Source organism: Carassius carassius, chromosome 7, assembly GCF_963082965.1.
Source record: "Carassius carassius chromosome 7, fCarCar2.1, whole genome shotgun sequence".
NCBI classification, from domain to species: Eukaryota; Metazoa; Chordata; class Actinopteri; order Cypriniformes; family Cyprinidae; genus Carassius; species Carassius carassius.
Genome location: NC_081761.1, coordinates 27,706,430 through 27,723,979, shown reverse-complemented (window position 1 = coordinate 27,723,979; position 17,550 = coordinate 27,706,430). Strand labels below are relative to the sequence as shown.

The window sequence follows — 17,550 nt, the reverse complement described above, 5'->3', positions numbered from 1 at the left end:
TACAATTAATTTGTTTTAGTGACATAAGCTTCCAGTACACAGAGACAACAACACACAGACAAAAAAAAAAACCATTAGGCAAATAAATAAGTGTATAAACAATTGTGCTATAAATGATAATGGAATAGGATTGAGTAAGATGCAGGGATGTACTAGGATGGAGTGGAAAGAAATAAATATAAGGATATTGCACATTTTTATTGCATAAGTGGGGAACATTTAACTGTTCATGAGGATTGCCTGGGGGAAGAAACTTTTCTTGTGCCTGACTGTTCTGGTATTTGCGGCTCTGAGGCGTCGGCCAGATGGCAAAAGTTAAAAAATGGGATAACTTGGATGTGAGGGATCCAGAGTGATTTTCTGAGCCCTTTTCCTCACTCTGGATGTATACAGTTCTTGAAGGGTGGGCAGGGGAGCACCAATAATCCTTTCGGCAGTCCGAACAGTTCTCTGTAGTCTTCTGATGTCTGATTTTGTAGCTGAACCAAACCAGACAGTTATTGAAGTACACAGGACAGACTCAATGACGGCTGAGTAGAACTGTTTCAGCAGCTCCTGTGGCTGGTTAAACTTCCTCAGCTGGCGAAGGAAGTACAATCTTTGTTGGGCCTTTTTCACAATGGAGTCAATGTGATTGTCCCACTTCAGGTCCTGAGAGATGGTGGTTCCCAAGAATCTGAATGACTCCACTGCAGGGGGGTTTATCCTAAAGTCCACGATCATCTCCACTGTTTTGAGCATGTTCAGCTCCAGGTTGTTAAGACTGCACCAGATAGCCAGCTGCTCAAACTCTTGTCTGTAAGCAGACTCGTCACCGTCCTGGATGAGGCCGATAACTGTAGTGCCATCTGCAAACTTCAGGAGCTTGACAGAGAGACCTTCAGAGGTGCAGCCGTTAGTGTACAGGGAGAAGAGCAGAGGGGAAAGAACACATCGCTGAGGGGCACCAGTGTTGGTGGAGCAGCTGTTGGACATGAATTTCCCCAGTCTCACAAGCTGTTGCCTATCTGTCAGAAAACTGGTGATCCACTGACAGATAGAGCTAGGAACAGAGAGCTGGGTCAGTTTGGTCTGGAGGGCTGTTGGGATGATGGTGTTGAAAGCCGAACTAAAGTCCAGGAAGGCACTTCACACAACTCCAGAGATCTGTTGAAGATCTGTGAAAAGATGGGGGCCAGCTGGTCAGCACAGATTTTCAGCCAGTCTGGTGTAATGCCATCTGGGCCTGGTGCTTTTCTTCTTTTGTTCTTTTTGAAGACCTGGCACACATCATCTTCAAAGATTTGAAGAGCAGGGGGTGTGGAGAGGGGGATTGCAGGAGGTGTTAATGGATGTGTAGGGAGATGGTCAGAATGGGTGTTGGGGGTTTCAAATCTACAATTAAACTCATTCAGGTCGTTAGCAAGTCGTTGATTAACCTCAGTGAAGGAGGATGGTGTCTTGTAGTTTGTGATGGCTCTCAGTCTTTTTAGCCGCTCTAATCTCTTTGTTCAGTGTGTTCCAGACCTGATTGTACAGAACACGGTCCCCATTTCTGTAGGCATCCTCTTTGGCCTGACGAAGATGTCTGAGTTTTGCTGTAAACCATGGCTTATCATTGTTGAATGTTAAATAAGTCCTGGTAGGAATGCATATATCCTCACAAAAATGAATATAGGATGTTACAGTCTCTGTGAGTTCATCCAGATCGGTGGTAGCAGCTTCAAAAACACTCCAATTAGTGAGTTTAAAACAAGATTGTAAATCCTGCTCTGTTTCGCTGGCCCATCTCTTCACAGTCTTTTCTACAGGTTTAGTAGATTTAAGTTTCTGCTTGTAGGTCGGTATAAGATGAACCAGACAGTGATCAGAACGTCCCAAAGCTGCTCGTGGAACAGAGTGATATGCATCCTTTATTGTGGTGTAACAGTGATCCAATATATTACTGTCTCTTGTGGGACATGTAACATGCTGTCTGTATTTTGGCAGTTCACGGGAGAGATTGGCTTTAATAAAGTCCCCAAGAATGATTAAAACAGAGTCCGGGTGTTGTTGTTCTGTCTCTGTGATCTGATCAGTGAGTTTCTGTAAAGCTGAGCTCACATGCGCTTGTGGAGGAGCAATGTAAACACTCACCAGAATGAACGAGTGAAACTCCCGTGGCGAATAGAACGGCTTGCAGTTGACAAACTGCATTTCTAGATCAGGACAGCACATCTTCTTTAACACAGTTACATCTGTACACCACCGTTCATTGATGTAAAAGCATGTCCGCCACCGCACGATTTCCCTGTTGATTCTGCGTCGCGATAAGCTCTAAAAAGCATGAAAGCCTGGTAGATGGAGCGCGCTGTCCGGTATGGCGTCATTCAGCCAGGTTTCCGTGAAACACAGAGCAGCAGAGTGTGAGAAATCCTTATTTGTCTGAGAGAGCAGAAGGAGTTCGTCCATTTTGTTGGGTAGAGAGCGGAGATTTGCCAGATGTAGGCTCCCGCTCGCTTTCCCTGTCTGCGTGTCCTGAAGCATTTGATCAGCGCTGCTGCTTCTCCGATAACAATGTTCAGTAAAATGTCTGAATAATTTAAATCCAGTAAAAGATCTTGTGGTGTGTTCTGCCAAATGTTCAGCAGTTCATCCCTGGTAGAACTGATCGTGTTTGATAAACAAAAAACAGGAAAAACGAAACAAAAACAGTACAAACACTGGAGAGCCAAGCACTGAAGCAGCCATGTGCGGCGTCATCGAGTGATAGAAAAAAAAAGTGTGTTGGCATAGATTGATTCGGCTAGAGGAACAGAGACGAGCTCAGCCAATTTGCATGGATTCCTCTTCCTAGGACACAAACCATGGTGATGTGGCGCTTGTAGCACTAGGCGGCAGATCAAAACTCTCACACTTGATTTCCATGCCGTAACTGTATCTTCAACCACAAGACCTATTGGTTTCACTGTCTTTTAATAGACTTTTCAGATGCTTGTTATTTACCAGATTGCCTCTTTCTGACCAATGCACTGGCTATAAAACCCATTTTAAATATATACATATAAATAATATAAATATAATTATTAATACTTTTTTGTGTTAATATTGTAGTAGGGTGTGTTGTTTTGTTGTTTTGATTGTTGTTGTTCTTTGTTTTGTGTTCTGCTTTTGGATTCTTGTGTAATAGGACCCCCTTGAAAATGTGATTCAGCATTTAAACAAAAGAATAAAATTTTAGCCTGTTTTCCAGTCACTATACTGATATGGTGGGGAAAAAATAAGAGAAGGGTCATAGAAATGTAGGAAATAAGATGCAGATCTATTTCTTGTTAGGGTTGAACCATAATTTAAAGTTAAAAGTGCATAATGACTCAGATTGTAATGAGAAGAGTGCAGCAGGAATTAAATCCTTTAATGTCATGATCGTATAATAAAACAAGCAATCATGTTTCTATCCACCAGTACAAGCTCTCTCTTCTCATTCTTTCCTTTTTGTTTTTGTTTAGTTTATTCTTTGAAATTTGAATGCATAGGTTGATCTGTGTAAACTTTAACAGTTCACACAAAATATAATTTTTTCTTAATTACCGGTATATTAAATATATTTATGTTAAAATGCTTTAGTCACTAGATGTGTTTAACGGTTTCCTGTGTGATGAATAAAAAAACTGTTCTTCACCCTTAAATGGTAAGACTGAGAGAGGAGGAGGAGTTGTGAAATCGAATGGAAAGGTATAAAATAAGGTGAGACAGATGTAAATTATTGTGAGGAAAGAGACGACAGAAGCTGGTGAACTACAATGGCAAGTCTTTGTATCATATATATATATATATATTAGTGGGGGGCATAGATTAATTTTTTTAATCTAGATGAATCTCACTGTGATCTTGAAATTAATCTAGATTAATCTAGATTTATCTAGATTAATCTAGATTAAAATGGCTAATTCGAATTCTGCCTTAGGCATTCAGAATATGTGTGTTACCCAAATAAAATTGACAAACAGTAAGTCTTTGAGAAGGGGTCTATCAAGCTAGGTGGTGCATTAGAAAAGGGGCTCATCTCCTGTTTCCAAAATGCATCACAAAGTGCTTAAACAACCTTAAGCCTGTTACACACATACTCCGTCTGCAGTGCGTATGCGTTGCATGTTTTTTTACGCACCCATGTTAACGGATTCCAGTTGCGTTCCAGGAGCGTTGCGTCTGCAGCAGTGCAGCGATCGTTTATGTACCGAGTAGCGAGTACTCGAGTCCGTGCTGCCCCACATACGTAACGCACACGTACTGCATACGCACTGCAGACGGAGTATGTATGAAACAGGCGTCAGCAGGGCCGTAGCTGGGGTCAGTTATGACTGGTGTCTGAATAATTTTTTGTTTGACTGTTAAAACTACAAAGTAATTCAGTCAAGAGCAGTGAGTGATTTTCATTTTCATTTTCTTGGATTAACATTCCTGCAGCCAGTAGCTAAATTAGGCGCGGTCACTTTAAGAGACGATGGACGCATCCAATATAATACACATCCCATTTTTTTCCTCAACTGTTTACTTTCACTTAAGAAATAACTGACAGTTTTTTCGAGCATAATTTCCAAGGTGGATATTTTGAGTTATTTTGTATGTATTTGTCGGCACAAGAGCAAAAATAAGCAAATTCGATGTTCAAGTGTTTTGAGACGCCTTTCTCTGCGTGAGCCCTGAACACCAGAACACCTCAGTGCTGAATTGGGCTCTTTCACATCTTTAACATGTTTAAATCGACAAGCGGAAAGGCTTAAAAACACGTGAAAAGGATAAGCTTTCGTGGCGATGTGCAGCAGTAGCCCGTCAACTGTCCTGAGCATCTTTTTAGGCTGGCCTCAGCCAGTCGGGTATATAAAATATCAAGGTGAAAGTCATTATAGCTTGCTAACGCAGCACGTTAACGCCGATAACGGCACACCACTAATATATATATATATATATATATATATATATATATATATATATATACTTTGTGCTTAATAATCATATTCCACTTCTTTGTAAATACTTTGTGCTTAATAATCATATTCCACTTCTTTGACAGGTCAAATCAGGATCTATTGGTGTTCTGTTGATGGCTCTCCTTTTTGGGAGTGGAGACTTCTTAAAAATGGAGAGAGGTCATTTTTAATTCATACGAAAATATATTTATGTTGACTTTTCATAATTACTTCACACACATTTGTTAATGAGCCCCTGATATTAATTAAATGTAAACCAGGTGTTGTTAAACAAAAAGCATGTGACCAGTTTGTGCAAATGATTTATAAAGTATTTGATGAGATGACTTGCTTTGAGTATGCATTGACAGTATTATTAGATAAACAGAGTGATAAATTAAAAGGTCATCTTTTATACAGGCAAGTAATACTACCCAAGTATCATATTTATATACATATTCAAATATGTGATTCTGTCATTTAGGGTTTGTTGCAGGCCGTACAAATGTCACTGAGCAATGTTCTATGCTTCAACCGTGTAATGTGTACGGCTTCACTGACTGGTACAAATTGGGCAGCGTCTGTGTCAAATACTTCAACAATTCTCTCAACTTTACTGAGGCTGAGGTATGGTTTTTTTTTTTTTTTTTCATGGAATGTAAAAAAAATCTGTGTAATGTGTAGTCATTAAATGTTCTTCCTTGTTCATATCCAGTTCAGCTGTAGGACCCAAGCCCCTGGAGCACACCTGGTGTCGGTGCATAAACAAAAGCATAATGCTGAGTTGCACTGCATTGTGACAACATTAAACCCAAAACACCCACGCATCTGGCTTGGAGCTTTTGAACTTTTTAAGGTAAAAAAAAAAGACGATGTGCTGGTGAGATGTGCTGGTGTTTACAAACAGGGAGAGAAAAGAGAAATGACTTATTTTATGTTATTATATGGTTTTCTATTACATGCATGCACTATAGTTTCTCACTAATGACATTTTTTGTGTGTGTCTTTCTGTCTTTATTTCTTCTTTAAAAACTCCTTCTCATTATCTCAGTCTGGTAAATTTCTTTGGCTTGATGGATCCTACTGGGATTATGACAACTGGAACATTGGTCAACCCAGCAATTTGTACACCAACACAGAGGAATGTGTGGAGATGAACTGGAACGGTAAGAACAGAGAGACACTAATGGGTTATAGGATAATCTCATTCATTTTTAAGTAAATGTTTTGCTAAGTGATCAGTGAGGCTGTGAGGAATATTTGGTAAGAAAGTAGAATAATCTCTTTATTTCACTGTCCCTCATTTTCAGAGACTGGCAAATGGAATGACCGCGGTTGTCATAACAAGGAAAACTACATATGTGCCTTCAAACTAAATGGCATCTTGAAACCAGGCTCTGAGGAGATGGAGTAGTTTTATCTGGGTACTGACCCATAAAACTTTCTGCATAAAATGATATTCTCTGCATCAACAAAAAACTTACAATAAAAATAAATAAAAAATAATTATTCAAAATAATTATTCAAATAGCTTTAAAATGCTAATAAAGAATGCTGGCAATCAAAATTATCAGTTGATTTGTTTATTTTTTTACTGTTTGTCTGATTATGACTGTCTGTAATGGCTACACTTATAAAAATAATGGTTCCAAAAGGGTTTTTTTTGGTTCCCAAAAGAACCTTTCAGTGAAAAGTTCCTAAATAAATTTTTTATAATTTACATAAAAATATAAAGAACTTTTATTTTTAAGAGTTTACAAATATTAAGGAGACCAGATCTCTGTGTGGAGCACTTGATGTTGTCAGACAAAAATCTCACTGATTATTACAATAATGGCGCAATGGATGTTTGGAAATGTAAACTGGTATTTCCTACTGACACACTTGTAAGGGAAACAGGTCAATTTAGCTCAAAGGGAATCATTTAAGATTTTAAAGGGAATTTGAACAGAATCACTGTTTCACGGCTGATCACTGAGACGCCCTGAGATTCACTGAACGAGCCGTTTAACATCAAATCTGCGCTGGATATTAATATCCAGAGTATAGTGAAAACACTATCAATTAGCACAGTAACAAGATCGGCAGTTTAAGACATTAACTTGTAAGCACAAAACACAAGATACTTCTCTTTTTAATATGAATAAGACTTTATTAGATAAATCTAAGACATATAAACTAATCTAACACATAAACGCACGCACTCACACATTCACACAAGTTGCAGGAAGATCAAAAGTTAGGGAAAGATGAGTTTAAGAGAATGGAAATGTGGAATCCCGAGTTCACAGCAATACATTAAATTGCATAGACATGAACAGCCATCAATCACTTAATTAACCCACGCATTGAGTTCCTCAATGAGGCTAAAATTATATTAGATTCACCAGTACAAATGTCTGAAGGTACATTGCCTGTGTAAAGTTGTCATTGAAATGGGGTTCCCCCGATGTCGCTGATTGGCTGGAAGTTCAGTAGTCGTAGAAGTGACGTCTTTGGTTGGGCGTTGGCTGAAGATGCAGAGTTGTTTGGCTGGTTGAAGTTGAACGGGCAGTCGAGGTCAGACGGCGTTACAAAACTTAACTCAGAACACGAAACTCTCAAATGGAAAAGAAAAGAAATAAAGTTTGACGAGACTAGGTGGTGTTTCTTCTCATCGTGGCTAAGTAGCAGCAGGCGTGCAGGCTGAAGCACGCTGGAACCGCGCTCAAAGAACAGTGATGACAAACAGCATGGCTAAAAGCTAAAGCTAAAAGCAAACTAAAAGCAGACATGACTAATAACAGAAGCTAAACGCATAGCTAAAAACTAAAAAGCAGGCATGACTAGTAGCAGAAGCAAAGCTAACAACTAAAAAGCAGGATTTTATGGTGTCCTAAGTATTTAAACTGGCCTGTTGGCCACACCTCAAATGTTGTCTTGACCAATCAGATATTGTCTTGGCTCGGGCGTATCATAAATCATATGTTATCTTACCAAGCATGTGTTTAAAATTTTCCCGCTCTTGCAGGGTCTAATTTTGGACATGATTCCTATAACAAGAATATGATACATTTGACAAATAACTGATGGTCAGGACTATTTCAAGCAAGCAGATTCGATTACATAGATACTAGACATGAATATGTATCCTTAAGCTATCCCATAGTTATTAAAAGACATACACAATAAGTGATTATAACATGATAGTCAAATGTGTGGGTTACATATAAATGAATATGGAGTTAAGCGATGGACTGATATTCATTTAGAAGTCATTTTGGTATTCATTTTGCATTCAAGTGTTTAACTCTCATGGGTTTACATGTGATGTCCGACGTTGCATCTCACTTACGAACAACAAATTTGACAGCTCTTCTGCGAATTAAAATTGTCAATAATTGTTCTAGTGGTGTTAATGTTGAAAGCTGTTCTTTGAAAGCGTTGGTTGGTTATCTTGCTTGGGACTTGTGGCACAGAATGTTTTATGACTTCCTGAACTATTTGTCTGGTTCAAGTCATTTCTGCTACACACTACAACAAAAGATAGAAATAACTTATCGGGCGCCGTTTGTAAAGCTGCTCATGCTGAAAATAGCAGCAACATTTTGTCACATTTAGCTTCAAACAATGTAAAAAAAACGGTATGAATTTTTTTGACGGTCACTTTTTAGCACATTTACAACAATATTTGTCAACTTAGAGATATTTTAAATAGTTAAATATAAATATTAAATGTTAAACCTAACTGTTAAATGTTAAATCTAAATGCTAAATCTAAATCTAAATGTTAAATCTAAATATTAAATCTAAATATAAATATAAAATCTAAATATTAAATCTAAATCTAATTGTTAAATATAAATTTAAATCTAAATGTTAAATCTAAATGTTAAATATAAATATAAATCTAAATGTTAAATCTAAATCTAAATGTTAAATCTAAATGTTAAATTTAAATCTAAATGTTAAATCTAAATGTTAAATCTAAATGTTACATCTAAATGTAAAATCTAAATGTTAAATCTAAATCTAAATCTAAATGTTAAATATAAATCTAAATGTTAAATCTAAATGTTAAATCTAAATGTTGAATCTAAATGTTTCGGTCGAAACTAAATATTTAGCTAATATGCAAATTCAAAATGCCGGAAGTGCCAAAATAAAAGCTCGATGAGGTCAGTGTGTGTTTATAGCATCATGTTAAATAAGGAACGAATAAAAATCATTTCATCTGAGGAAATTGACTCTTGGACATGTATTATCGTAATAATGACTACCGTATTTTCCGGACTATAAGTCGCACTTTTTTCATAGTTTGGCTGGTCCTGCGACTTATCAAAATTAATTTGACATGAACCAAGAGAAAACATGACCGTCTATAGCCACGAGAGGGCGCTCTTTGCTGCTCAATGCTCCTGTAGTTTTTATATTTTTAACTCCACTAATGTTATTTTTTTTTTATAGAATTAGAAAACCCCAAATCGTTATCTCTATAATATTTTTTCAATTATTTTATGTGATTTTTTTTTTCTTGTATAGGATCTCATATGATGAACACGTGATATTTTTATTTACTGTTTTATGGCGTTATGATTGTTATTGTTAAATACAACCGTCTTACCCTGATCTTTTATGTTATAAGTTTGGCAATAATGATAAAAAGAGGTACAGGTGCACTACCACTTCACAGCATCACTAACTCCACAGTCCAGTACAGTTTCTCTCAGCGACTCTGCAATGTCTGCACACGTCGAAGAGCTGCTCGAAGATCTCACCTTTGGAGAAGACTGATGATTTTATACTCTAAAAATGTAAGTATTACTACTCAAAAATGAAGATTACCCCATAATGAACTGCATCCTTTGCCCACCCCAACACTTACATGCAATAATAATGATAAATGCCAACCAATAATTTTATACATTTTTTTCCTTAAAATTACATTTTAGTAAAAGAAGCTAAATGTATTTTCTGTCGTGACATAGCTATACATGAATATACACTAATGCAGTTGATGTGAATGCATCAGTTTTCAGTCAAGCAATTAATACACGAATAGATAAAATATTTATATTTTATTTACTGACAACAAGAAACATGTTTAAATGATTAAAAGAATGTATAAATGTTAGCATCACAATAAATGCATACATGTACAAGTCAACAACACATGAAACAAAGCTTCATTCAAACTTACTATGTATTTACAGATGGTGAACCCCACATCTTACTATCATCTCAACACAGCTGTTCTGATTCTGCTGTTGCGCTGTGCTTCACAGTCTCACTCTTCTCAATGGGGATGTCGTTGAGCATCAGGATGAGGAAGACCATGATGTCGGCTCTCTGAACCACACAACCTTGAAGCGAGAGCAGAAGAACACGTGCAGGACATTCTGACTGCTGCTGTGTCTGCTCCAAACAATCGTTTGCCTGCTCTCCACGAGCACCACTACCTTTAAAACATTTACACATAGTTTACAAGTACATGCATTAATTTATTATTTTTGTAGTGGGCTAAACCACTGAACTGATTCAAAACCAGCAGTATGTCTGTGAGCACGGCTCTTTTCTCCAGGTGGATCAGAGGATTGTAGGCTCCTGTAATAAGAGCACTGTCAATGACTTCAGATAAAAGCTCCATCACATTTTTTGATGATGCTTTTTGAAGCTTCTGAAAGTCAGCCTTCATTGTATAAACAGAAACCAGCAGAACAAACTTTACCAAAATCAAATCCTCAGTGTCTTTTGGTCTTTCTCTAGATGCTCTCGCTGCTCTGGGGCCACCGATGAGGAAGAGACCACAGCAGCATCTGGTCCTGGTGAGAGCTGGAGTGATGGAGCATTTCATCCATATCTCTGGACCATTTCTGGATGCTGCAGTGGACTTCTCCATCCTCCGTGCACACACCAGTCTGCAGACATTTTCATAACCTACACAAATACACACACACACACACAATACAAAAAGTAATTACTTTATTTTTTTTGTTTCAGGTATTTCCTTTTTTCCCCTTTCCTTGCAGGTCCTGCTCCACCACAAAAGATCTGCAGCAAATGCACAGAAATCAACAATAAGAAAAGTGCTGTTATAACTCTTTGAAATTACACTAATTAAAATGTTTCATTTATTTTGTAGTGTACTTACACAAATCCTTTGATGGCAGCATTCCTTCATCAGTGTCTCTACAGCAGATAAACATAATCTGTTCCTGTAACATCCAGACAAGAGTCAGTCTCCTCTGTGATTTATCTGTGATATACTGCATCTGCATGTTGAGTTAGTAAATGATGTAACTCGCTTTTTATCCAACACAAATGTTCCTAAAATTATCAATATTGCAAATGGACAAATTAAATAGATAACCTGTGTTTAGTTACTGTATGTAGATTTGTTTGTTTACATGACTTACACTCATCTAAAGCAGTGTTGACAACAAGTAAACTCAGATGCCTGTTTCATGTCTGTTACATGTGCTCACCTGCAATACTTATCAAAGACTATCCTGTCAGATGATAGACATTTAGTAATAGTCTTCAAGATGTATATATGGTTTATGTAAATCCACTTTTGAGTCGTGTACTTAATGGAGCTCCCCTGTTAGTTATTCATTATAAAACGTGTTTTTACAGCACAATCACAAATATGCTATATTATGTAAGTAACAAACAGGGTTTAGATTAAGCCAGGATCAGGCCATGGCTCAATTAGTCTTGCCTGTGAAACCGGAGGATAGCGTCTTTACACCTTTTGCTTATATGTTGCTGACTTTACACCTTAGTTTTAATAGATTATTAACTCCAAAATCAATACCACTGTATGAAAATAACTTGTACTCTTAAATTTAAATAATTATTTCGTGAAAAAAATATATTCTCACCATTGTAACCATAGACATAATATACGTAGACGCCTCATAGACTGACGCTGCCTATTGGAGCGGACGTATCAGCGCGGCGCCATCTTGGATGGGTCCCCAATGCGCCGCCCGCCGCATTTATTTCTACTGAGGAAGGTGTATCCTCAACTACAATGATGATCATAACTCCCCGAGTTTTTACCGGATTTTCACACGGTTTGGTTTGTTACAAACGGCAGAGACTTAGTTATGATACAGGACGCTGTCACACATTGAAAAATTCTGCTTTCATGTTGAAAGACTCTGTATTACGCTCTTTAACAAATACATATGGTAGACTATGGCATATTGATAAATGTATAAATGAAGGAATTTTATATTTTAATAAAGAAACAAGTTTGATTGTTCATTTGAATTTATTTCTCTCACACACACACAAACAATGGCATATTGATAAATGTATAAATGAATGAATTTCATATTTTAATAAACAAGTTTGATTGTTCATTTGAATGTATTTCTCTCTCACACAGGCATATTGATAAATGTATAAATGAATGAATTTTATATTTTAATAAAGAAACAAGTTTGATTTTTCATTTGAATTTATTTCTCTCTCTCTCTCACACACACACACACACACACATACTCACACACACACTCACACACACATACTCACACACTCACTCACACACACACACTCACTCACTCACTCACTCACTCACTCACTCACTCACTCACTCACCTTCTGTAACACATATACATACAAGCTCCCATATATACTGTACCAGCTCAGATTTTTTTTTTAAGGCCTAAAGTAAACGTTATAATTCCAGGTCATTCCAGCATCTTACATTACCCTGTCAGGCTTGCAACTGGGACTGGGGAGCTAAAATCCTTTAAAAAGAACTGTTTTGCACAGCTTTTTGCGAATGCTTGCACTCTGTAACTCCAGGGTAGTTAATTTTGCGATGTGGTGCAGCCTTACTTTGTGAAATACAGATACCCCAAATGACACAAGCATGAAATGATGGTTCTCAATTCCAAATTGGGTGTCTGCAATGTGCCCCCCAAGTAAGAACACATCCTCTGAACCAATCTCCGCCCGAACGAAACGGTTGACCAAGGACACACGGACACCTTGTTCCTTTGAGTTTTGTCGAATCACACGCTCTGCTGCTCTGACCACCTTGACTGTTCCCTCTGAGGGGATCATCAGCCCACCATTGTTTTTAAGTTCAAGCAGGTGGTAGCTCTGGTCAAAAGATGAGGGTACAGCAGCTGTGACGAGGCTTGCACGGCAGACCTCACAGGACAGTTTTTTCAGAATTTTTCTGACAACACACCCTGAAATGTAGACAAGGGCATTGTCCACAAGACCACCAAAGCGGGTGGGCAGGTAACTGTGGTCACATATGACTGCAGATATGTTTGCAAATGGTGACAGGAGCTCTTCCTCTGCCATTAAAGCAGAGTGCATGTCTGCAGCTGATAGGGACACAGTTTCGGAAAATGCCTTGGAACTGCCCTGCTGTTGGATTGTTATTCCAGCCTCCTAAAAAAAACACCTTTTACACACTTAGATTTAAGAGATGTTTAATGAGGACAGTCAGAGTCATAATAGATATATCTTCTGAGGTTAAGTAAGGAAACTGTATAACCATTTTTCCCCACAGGTAGGCTATAAAAGGTAAGTAAGGTAATAACTGTATAACCATGTTTCTTCCAAAGGTAGGCTATAAAAAAGATACAAACTGGTGTCTGATGTGCCGTTTGTTTTAGGGGGTGGATTACTTCATGAAGTGATAGCCACCAATAAGTGACCAGTGTTGTGGAACAAAGGGGAAATAGGGAGCTGTTCCTTTAATGTCGTAAGGACGTAAATTGTAGTATGAGCGGAAGGTAATTATGGGTAGGGTAGTCCGGAACACGCATGCTCGTGTGTACAGCATTGAATCGAGCGGAGATGTATGTTTCCTTGTTTTCTGTTGTTTTCATTAGAGATGCGCTGAGTATTTGTGTTCACTGCAACATTGTGGGTCATGTGGATGCATGCCAGAGAGACCAATAAAGCAGCATACTCAGAACACTTGGTATAACTCATCATTTGCACGGATTTGAGTAACTGGTAAACTGTTACGCACACACTTACGGCTGCCGAGACGGAGAGTGCCGAAGTGAAAAGGATAACATTGGGGGCATCGTCCGGGATCTTGTTCGTCGCATTTGGTGAGTTATATGGACAATCTGTAAACTGAAGCAGATGTTATCAGAGAGAGAGAGCAACATGACAGATCGTGAGAGAGCGGGGATGACGGGAAAATACTCTCATACAAATAAGAGCAGTCAATTGAACCCTGCTATGTCTGTAATGACGGGGAATGAGGAAAAACGGACGCACATCTCATTCGCGGATTGGTTAAATGAATTGGATGTTCAAGTGTCCAATAGTGAAAGTAAAAATAATCCGTTCAAGCTAAGTTTTGTCCCTTGCCCTCAATCAGCTACAGTTAACGGATCAAAAATACCACCACAGACCATGAGTGAAACCAACCCCTTCAAAAGTGTTGTGGAAAGTGAGTTTACATATGACAGTGGAATTGACACACCGTGTTACATACAGAGCACGCCAGCAAATCTGAACTACTACCCACAAGCAGTGTACAAAGACCTAACTGCTAAACCAATGTCACAATATATGTCACCAATTAATCGCTTTCCACATGAGAGTGGGACAGTCCAGCATAGTGTTCATGAGGCTGAAAATAAAACTGCTTATATGAATGCTGATGAGAGTTGTTTTCCTGAGTTTATTAGACCCAGCCTGCAGGGAAGAAAACCACGTCAGGCATGTTACGATCTATCATCTGACAGTGGAGAGGAATGCAGTACCCCAAGAGAAAGAATTCCTACTCTCCGACCAGGTCAGTTTGATGGTTCAATGTCGTGGAGAGAGTTCCTAAATCGTTTTGAGGATTGTGCCAGAGCTAATCACTGGTCTAAAAGGACAATGACTGTGCAGATGAGGTTTTGTTTGGTCGGAGCAGCAGGTGCTGTGATACATAAAAACCCCAGGTCGGGTAGATGGGATTACGTTCGCATTGTGGAGGAAATGGATGCTGCGTACGGGCCGTCATCCGAGCATGCAGCTGCCATCGGGATAGAGCTAAGGCAGAGGGTCCGCAAGGCAGGTGAGCCGCTACATGTGCTAAGAGATGATATCTATGAGAAAGTCTCCATTGTCTATGCAGATCGCTCTGAAAGAGAGCAGGACTCCATCAGCGTTGAAGTGTTCACTAATGCCATGGGGGACGCTGACATTGTGCAAAGACTGCTGGAAGAGCGCCCACGTACGCTGGGTCGTGCTTACGATATTGCTCATAGATACGAGACCACACGACGAACTGCCGCCAGTGTAACACAACTCATGCAGTCAGCCACAAGGCCAAGTGAACGGAGAGCCAGAGCTGCAGCAGTCCGTGAATGCCCCGAACCGAGTGAAAGTGAAGGAGAGGGTGTCGCCACACTCTGATCAGAGACAGAAAGCATTCAGAATGGAATCCAAACCGCACCAATTAAGATTCAACAAACGAGGGAAAATTAATTGGGGAGAGATTGTATGCCACAACTGCCAAGGCATTGGACACATGAGACGGAACTGCCCTTCACCCAGGCTCGATCTGCCTCGTGTAACTCCAGTACTACACCATTCTGCTGACATCCAACCTACTTCCACCGTTCTCCAGGTAAAGGGCGCTGGTCCTGAGATGTGTATACACACACTGTTATACAGCATGGAGCTATGTGCTCTCTTGGACAGCGGAGCGAGAAGGAATGTGCTACCCCGTCACTGCTATGAGGCTATTAATGAAGGAGTTCGACCCCCACTTGAACTATCGACAGTACAGGCTCTGCAAGGAATAGGCCCTATAAATGTGAATGTTCTTGGGGAGGTCCACGTGCCGATACAGGTCGGAACACACACAGTCAGCGTTAACTTCATTGTAGCCGATGTAACAGAGGACACAGAAACAATTCTCGGACACCCGTTCCTGGAACAAGCACGAGCACGTCTCGACTTTGGCAGTCAGAAAATTGTACTGTTCGGGGAGCAGATACCTTACTTTAATCCCAAAAATAAACCCAGGGCACACGTTGTTAGAATAGCACGCACCGCTGTTCTGGAAGCAGGACGTGAATATATCGTGCCAGGAAATGCACATTTCCGAGAGCCTGTGCAGGGCAATGTGTTACTGAGTCCAACAAAAGGGTTTATGGAGAAACACAGAGTGTTGGTGGCACGGATTGTAGTTGATGCTCATCCCAATAGACAGATTCCAATAAGACTGTATAACCCAGGCACCGATGCCGTGCAAGTAAGGAAGGGGGCCATTGCCGGGTTTCTACAGCCTGCAAATGTCGTAAAGGTTGCCAATTCTGAGCTGCCAACTGCAAGCACAACCACCGCAACTGTTCCAAGTCATTTGCAGTCTTTATATGCTGAGAGTATAGTGCATCTGGGGAAATCGGATCAAGAAGAGCTAGCAGAACTCCTGAGCACTTATGGTGACGTTTTCTCGGCTGGACAGATGGACCTTGGTCGCACCAACCTGGTACAACATGACATCCAAACACGACCATGTCCACCGGTAAAACAGCAACCCCGAAGAATGGCCTTTGAGAAACAGCGCAGTGCAGACGAACAGATCCAGCAAAACCTTGACACTGGTTTAGCTGCCCCTAGCCATAGCAGCTGGGCTTCGCCAATTGTTATGGTCCGGAAGAAAGATCAGACATACAGACTGTGTGTGGACTATAGAATCCTGAATGAACGCACTATTAAGGATGCTTACCCCCTTCCGCGAATCCAGGATACCTTGGACACTCTGTCTATGGCAAAATGGTTTAGCACCCTGGATCTAGCTTCAGGCTATTGGCAGGTGGAGTTGACTCCGAGGGCACGGCAGGCTGCTGCGTTCTGCAGCAGGAAGGGGCTATTCGAATGGAACGTGATGCCATTTGGGCTGTGCAACGCCCCAGCGACGTTCCAGCGCTTAATGGATCGGGTCCTGGCTGGACTACAATGGGAAATTTGCTTAGTCTATTTGGATGACATAATTGTTCTGGGGAGGGATGCCAAAGAAATGATTCAGCGCCTAGCACAGGTATTCGAAAGGTTGCGCCAGGCCAACCTCAAGTTGAAACCTGCTAAGTGCTGCCTCTTCCGCCGCCAGGTGATCTATCTGGGTCATGTAGTTTCAGAGGAAGGCATCGCCACTGATCCTCAGAAGGTGGAGAAGATTCGAGAATGGCCACAACCTACAAGTGTTAATGAAATCCGACAATTCGTTGGTTTAGCATCTTACTACCGGCGCTTTGTCAGAGATTTTGCCACCGTGGCCAAGCCCCTTCATGATCTGTTGCGAAAGAATGCCAGATTTCAATGGACCCCTGAAAGTAATCAAGCATTTGAAAAACTGAAGGAGCTACTCACCACCGCTCCTGTTCTGGGGTATCCTATGGATCATGGCGACCTCATTCTCGATACGGATGCCAGCAATTTTGGAATCGGAGCTGTGTTATCCCAACTCCAACATGGCGAGGAACGCGTACTAGCCTATGGCAGTCGAGGATTGACACTAACGGAGCGGAATTACTGCACCACACGGAGAGAGTTGTTGGCTGTAGTGGAGTTCTCAGCACATTTCCGTCAATATCTTTTGGGCAGACCTTTTGTTGTGCGGACAGATCATAGTAGTCTGCAGTGGCTGATAAACATG

At 40.1% G+C, this 17,550-nt stretch overlaps 1 protein-coding gene across 2 annotated transcripts; it reads left to right on the top strand.

The window, feature by feature from the left end:
* Window positions 1-3,720: 3,720 nt before the first annotated feature.
* Window positions 3,721-6,498, top strand: LOC132143843 (lectin-like). Of its 2 annotated transcripts, none has more exons than XM_059554423.1 (6): window positions 3,721-3,764; window positions 5,033-5,108; window positions 5,413-5,555; window positions 5,644-5,784; window positions 5,980-6,094; window positions 6,239-6,498. In XM_059554423.1, exons 1-6 carry the CDS (start codon window positions 3,762-3,764, stop codon window positions 6,340-6,342), a joined length of 582 nt encoding a protein of 193 aa, XP_059410406.1. In that variant the 5' UTR covers window positions 3,721-3,761; the 3' UTR covers window positions 6,343-6,498. The 2 variants fall into 2 exon arrangements, with proteins under 2 accessions (XP_059410406.1, XP_059410407.1); XM_059554424.1 differs by having other exon boundaries at window positions 3,724-3,764; window positions 5,425-5,555.
* The last annotated feature ends 11,052 nt before the right edge of the window (window positions 6,499-17,550 follow it).

Coding starts and splice junctions, on each gene's coding strand:
- LOC132143843 (XM_059554423.1), top strand. Junction 5,109..5,412: donor CTTCTTAAAAATGGAGAGAG/GTCATTTTTAAT, acceptor TCTGTCATTTAG/GGTTTGTTGCAGGCCGTACA. Junction 5,785..5,979: donor GAGCTTTTGAACTTTTTAAG/GTAAAAAAAAAA, acceptor TCATTATCTCAG/TCTGGTAAATTTCTTTGGCT.